A 5968-nucleotide genomic window follows, 5' to 3' on the forward strand; every position below is an offset into this window, starting at 1 on the left:
GGAGAAAATGCATCTTTCTGTCATTTGTCCACACTATTTCAACAAACTCATTGGTCATTTGGTAGAAGACAGAAAAAAGACCAAAAACCAGGAGCAAAACTACACCAGGTACAAAGTAAATACAACCCAGATAACATTAGATACACATACGGATAAATAACATTTCTGCTACTATTTATGCATTTACAAAATAGTTTTCCTATTCAGTCTATCATGTTATTAACTTTGCATATATTTAGGTCTAAAAAGTTCATGCTAATATTAATCTATCATATATTAAAATTATACACACTACTAGTTAAAAGTTTGAAATATTACGTTTTTTAATATTCTTTGTTTCTTCTGCTCACCAAAGCTGCATTTATTTGATCAAAAATACAATAAAAACAGTAATATTGTAAAATATTATTATAATCTCAAATAACTGATTTCTATGTGAATCTATTGTAAAATGTAATTTATTCCTGTGATGCAAAGCTGAATTTTCAGCACCATTACTCCAGTCTTCAGTGTCACACATGATCTTTCAGAACTAATTCTGATATTATTATTATTGGTGTTCAATTATTAATAATACTTCTTCTTATAAGCATGAAAACTAAAAGCATATTCCAAACTTTTGACCTGTAGCGTATAATAGCATTTCAGCGTTTGATTTGAAGGAGATCTTTGTTTACTTTTGGGTCACCACATAATGTCAAATGTAAAATCCAGATCCTGAAGCAAAACCAGTTGAGAACCACTGACAGTTAACATGACGTGACGTTTGCCATTTCATATTTGGCAGATTTACAATTCAAAATCTTACAGGTGGAAAACGAAGGACCGTAAAGCCACACTTACAGCTATAACAATTAAGATACCAGTTAAAACGTGCACAAACATCGGGATTTTAAATATATCGGTACAAACAAAGCAGAAACACCTGATACTCTTTGTGCTTGTCCAGATCGACGTCATAACACACAGCAAAATCCTGTAGTTTACAGTGCGAGTGGAGATTTCATGCATTGCAGGCATGGTTTGACGCAGGAGTCCGTGTTTGCATTAAACCCGTGCTGACGGATGCTGCATCGGTAGACGACCTTTCCTGGGTTTCACAGATAGATGACGCTCAAAAAATCCTGCAAACCGAAGTCAAACTGAAAGCAGGATTGCATGTCTGTTTTTTGCACTAACTACAAACATGTCACAAGTACAAAGGCATTTCAGCAAAGCATGGCTGTTTTTCGTCTGAAAGCATTATTATTGCATACTTGACACAAAACAATCCAAGCAGCCGATGTTTTAATGCATTAAAACACAAGCTGAACTCCATGCATGAGGCGCAAACGCATGTTTCCTTCAGTTGCATGTACTTCTCCAATTTTCCAAATGCTCCGAATGCACTGAACTCAATATGCATCCATTCGCTCACGTGCCGCGTTTAGCAATACAGCGACATCCGGCTGCGCCGCATGGCCTCGCTGATCAGGTACGCAGGACTGACTTCCGGTTCCTCCGTCATCACCACGATGTTCTGCCACTCGCCACACTGATTGGACTTCTTGATCGTGTCCACGACGCAAAGCGCGTACAGACAGTCCTCAAAAGTAGCGGCCATTGTCAGCGGCCGGCCATCCCACGTTCGCCGGTCGTCCTGATCCTGAAACGCCTGCCGTACGGCTTGAACCATGCAGATGGTGCCGGTGAGATACGGAGACGGGATGTCCCGGAACGCCTTGTCCGGTAGGGACGCGTTTCCGACAGGCGTGTTGTCCTTGAGGAGGAGCTCCTGACCGCTTCCGCCGTCGTTTTTCTGTCCGTACAAATCCGTCCCGCAAACCGTCAACCTGCCAGACGTTCCTACAACCACAACCTCCTGCCGAAACTCGCCCGGGACATTGAAATTGAGCGTAACCGTGCAGCAAGCGCCTCCTTCCAGCACCATCTGAAAGGTGCAGAAGTCGTCGCTGGTGATCTGCCGGATCCCGCAGATGTGGTCCGTCTGCTTGACGAACGTCTTGAGGAAGCCGTGCACCTTCGCCGCACGCCGGCCGGTCAGAAACGTGAGCAAGTCGATGATGTAGCTCCCGACCGAATGCAGCCCGCCACCGCCCATCAGGTCGTCGCAGCTCCAGTTGTACTTCCATCCCACGTTCGCCGGTCGTCCTGATCCTGAAACGCCTGCCGTACGGCTTGAACCATGCAGATGGTGCCGGTGAGATACGGAGACGGGATGTCCCGGAACGCCTTGTCCGGTAGGGATGCGTTTCCGACAGGCGTGTTGTCCTTGAGGAGGAGCTCCTGACCGCTTCCGCCGTCGTTTTTCTGTCCATACAAATCCGTCCCGCAAACCGTCAACCTGCCGGACGTTCCTACAACCACAACCTCCTGCCGAAACTCGCCCGGGACATTGAAATTGAGCGTAACCGTGCAGCAAGCGCCTCCTTCCAGCACCATCTGAAAGGTGCAGAAGTCGTCGCTGGTGATCTGCCGGATCCCGCAGATGTGGTCCGTCTGCTTGACGAACGTCTTGAGGAAGCCGTGCACCTTCGCCGCACGCCGGCCGGTCAGAAACGTGAGCAAGTCGATGATGTAGCTCCCGACCGAATGCAGCCCGCCACCGCCCATCAGGTCGTCGCAGCTCCAGTTGTACTTCTTCCCGAGGAGGCTCCCGCCGTGAACCTGCGCCTCGCAGACCAGGAGCTCGCCCACGTAACCCTCCTCCAGCAGCTCCTTCATGCGGACGAAGGCGGGGAGGAAGCGCAGCACGTTACCCATGATGCTGAGCAGCTTCGGGTAGTACTGGGCCGCCGACATCATGCGGAAGGCATCCAGCGGCGTCGCCGTCCGATCGCATATCACGTTTTTTCCAATTCCTAGAAGAGGGAATGAGAGAGAAAGTTAGACGAAACTAAACTCACATAAAAGGAATACAATAAACAGAGACATCAGGACATTTTGGCTTTGCAAGAGTCTTCAGAAGAGGATTGCACTAAGAGATTATATGTATATTGAGGAAAGTTTGCCATCTGCTGGTATTTATAGGTAGTGCAATGAAAGGAAACCTGTTGTGTAAAAATGTTTGTTTCAAAGTTGTAAATAAAACAGATAATAGGAGTACGGGAGTAATAGGAGAAATAGTAATAGAGTAATAGGAGTTTCAGACTTTCTATTACCAGGAGCTCGCCCACGTAACCCTCCTCCAGCAGCTCCTTCATGCGGACGAAGGCGGGGAGGAAGCGCAGCACGTTACCCATGATGCTGAGCAGCTTCGGGTAGTACTGGGCCGCCGACATCATGCGGAAGGCATCCAGCGGCGTCGCCGTCCGATCGCATATCACGTTTTTTCCAATTCCTAGAAGAGGGAATGAGAGAGAAAGTTAGACGAAACTAAACTCACATAAAAGGAATACAATAAACAGAGACATCAGGACATTTTGGCTTTGCAAGAGTCTTCAGAAGAGGATTACACTAAGAGATTATATGTATATTGAGGAAAGTTTGCCATCTGCTGGTATTTATAGGTAGTGCAATGAAAGGAAACCTGTTGTGTAAAAATTTTTTTTTCAAAGTTGTAAATAAAACAGATAATAGGAGTACGGGAGTAATAGGAGAAATAGTAATAGAGTAATAGGAGTTTCAGACTTTCTATTTAAAAATCAAATGTGTTACTTAATGTTTCTTTGTAATTATTTGTGAAATTTACTAGCAATTTTGAGTGAAATTGATTTCAAAGTAAATCTTAAAGTATTTTTTCAGTGTAGAAGAAAAGAGGTTTTAATTGAGGAACACAATCACATCATTGAACAGCACACCGGAGAAAAAATATGGTGTAAAAACTATTTACTTCGCTAGTAAATTTCACCAAAAAATAAATAAAAAATTACAAAGAAACAGCAAGTAACACATGAAATAAAATTTTGAAGAATTTTTTTTTTTGTAAAACATACTCCAATTATCGGTTTTATTTACAACTTTGAAAAATCATTTTTTACACAACAGGTTTCCTTTCATTGCACCACCTACAAATGCCAGCAGATGGCAAACTTTCCTCAATATACATTTCAAAACAATGAAATATATCTTACAGAGGGATTTGAGTATTTAGATTGTACTGTGAGTCAATTTAATTAATAAAAAATATCAATTTGGATCAATTTAATGCATTCTTGCTGAATAAAAGTATTAATTTCTTGTACTTTTTTAAACGGCAAACTTTGTGTAGTGTGTATGTACTAAAAGCTGAGATAAATTACAGCTCAGAAATGTTGCTAGTCTAATGAAGCTGAATTTTATATGTGAGTCTCATAAGCTGAATGATCAGTACTGAAGTCCTGCGTAATGTCTTCACTGTCTGGTGCACGGCATTTTCCTCAGACTCGCAGCAGAATAAACTAGCAGGCTAATCTCCCATCAGCTCCCGACGGCAAAACCTGAGTCAGAAAATTAATCCAGCTGACCCATTTCTAGAAATCCAGTGTGGGAGACGAGAAAATAAATCTGTGTTGGTTCAACAGCAGCCACGATTCAGAAAGGCTCACCAAGTCGCATGAAATGAAAACGGATTTTTTACTTTCTCCTGTTCTTATTGTGAATGACTGATCAGTGCATGTTATTCCTCAGAGAAATGCTTGCCTTCCATTAAAATAAAATGACTTTCCTTTTCAGATGATGTCATCAATCCCTCTTATTCTTAAGTCCCTCCCCCTCAACATGACTCATTTCTGGTTCATAAGAGCGAGCGAACGAGAGTGAGAGAGCGAGAGAGAGAGCGCGAGCTCATTAGCGTGAGGATACCAAGGCCTTGCAATTTCTCTCTCTAGGGATCCGAACAGCATTAATGCACATCGTACCTGCACAAAACACACACACACACACACACAACTGCATCAGTATCCTCTCAGTAAACAATTATGCATTTATCTTAGAAACCTAGCAACCAACCGGAACACCCTAGCAACCACATAACATCGTCTTGGCAACCACTCCAAAACATTCTAGCAAAATACAAGCATCTAGTTCACATCAAGTCAAGTTATGATAACATAGTTACAATCAGCAATTCTGAACGTCTGTGATATGAACCATCTGGAAATATAAAGAAAGGCTGCCTATACAAACACATATACACTATTATAATATCTTAGCTGAAAGATGTGCTGAAAAGCATTAAAATGAGCACAAATGCTCTGGTTTGTGAAACTGATGTTTGGGATTGTGGTTGATCTGCAGCATAATGTTTTAGCAATATGGTCTGAGGAAGTAAGCTGATCATCAATCACAACTCCAAGGTTTCTGGCTGTTTTTGAAGGAGTTATGGTTGATATGCCTAACTGGATGGTGAAATTGTGATGAAACAATGGGTTTGCTGGAACCACAAGCAGTTCTGTCTTGGCAAGGTTGAGTTGAAGGTGATGGCCCTTCATCCAGCAATAAAAGGCTGTTAGACAAGCTGAGATGCGAGCAGCTATCGTCGGCTCATCAAGATGGAATGAGAGGTAGAGTTGAGTGTCATCAGCATAGCAGTGATATGAAAAGCCATGTTTCTGAATGACAGAACCTAGTGATGCCATGTAGACACTAGACAGAGAAGAGAAGTGGTCCAAGAACTGAGCCCTGAGGCACCCCAGTAGCTAGATGTTGCGACTTGGACACCTCACCTCTCCAAGATACCTTGAAGGAACTATCTGAGAGGTAAGACTCAAACCACTGGAGTGCAGTTCCTGAGATGCCCTTTGCCAATAGGGTTGACAGGAGGATCTAGTGGTTAACCGTGTCAAAAGCAGCGGACAGATCCAGCAAGATAAGTATTGAAGATTTGGAATCTGCTCTTGCCAGTCTTAAGGCTTCAACAACTAAGAGCAAGGCAGTCTCGGTTGAATGTCCACTTCTGAAACCAGACTGATTGCTGTCAAGGAGGGTGTTCTGTGTGAGAAAGGCAGAGACTTGGTTGAACACAGCTCATTCAAGTGTTTTTGCAATG

The 5968-nt window shown here is 43.2% G+C and overlaps 1 protein-coding gene across 1 annotated transcript in view; it reads right to left on the bottom strand.

Moving 5' to 3' along the window:
• Positions 1 to 516: 516 nt before the first annotated feature.
• Positions 517 to 5968, bottom strand: part of gfod1 (glucose-fructose oxidoreductase domain containing 1) — a 28260-nt gene continuing 22808 nt past the window's right edge. The window contains exons 2-3 of the mRNA XM_016569148.1: positions 2533 to 2861; positions 517 to 2020 (exon numbers count right to left, since the gene is read on the bottom strand). Of these exons, the coding sequence (XP_016424634.1) occupies positions 1427 to 2020; positions 2533 to 2861 (923 nt within the window). The 3' untranslated portion in view covers positions 517 to 1426. The remainder of the gene's footprint in view (positions 2021 to 2532; positions 2862 to 5968) is intronic.

This window comes from Sinocyclocheilus rhinocerous, unplaced genomic scaffold, assembly GCF_001515625.1.
Source record: "Sinocyclocheilus rhinocerous isolate Xijiao unplaced genomic scaffold, SAMN03320098_v1.1 scaffold1493, whole genome shotgun sequence".
Classification (NCBI taxonomy): domain Eukaryota; kingdom Metazoa; phylum Chordata; class Actinopteri; order Cypriniformes; family Cyprinidae; genus Sinocyclocheilus; species Sinocyclocheilus rhinocerous.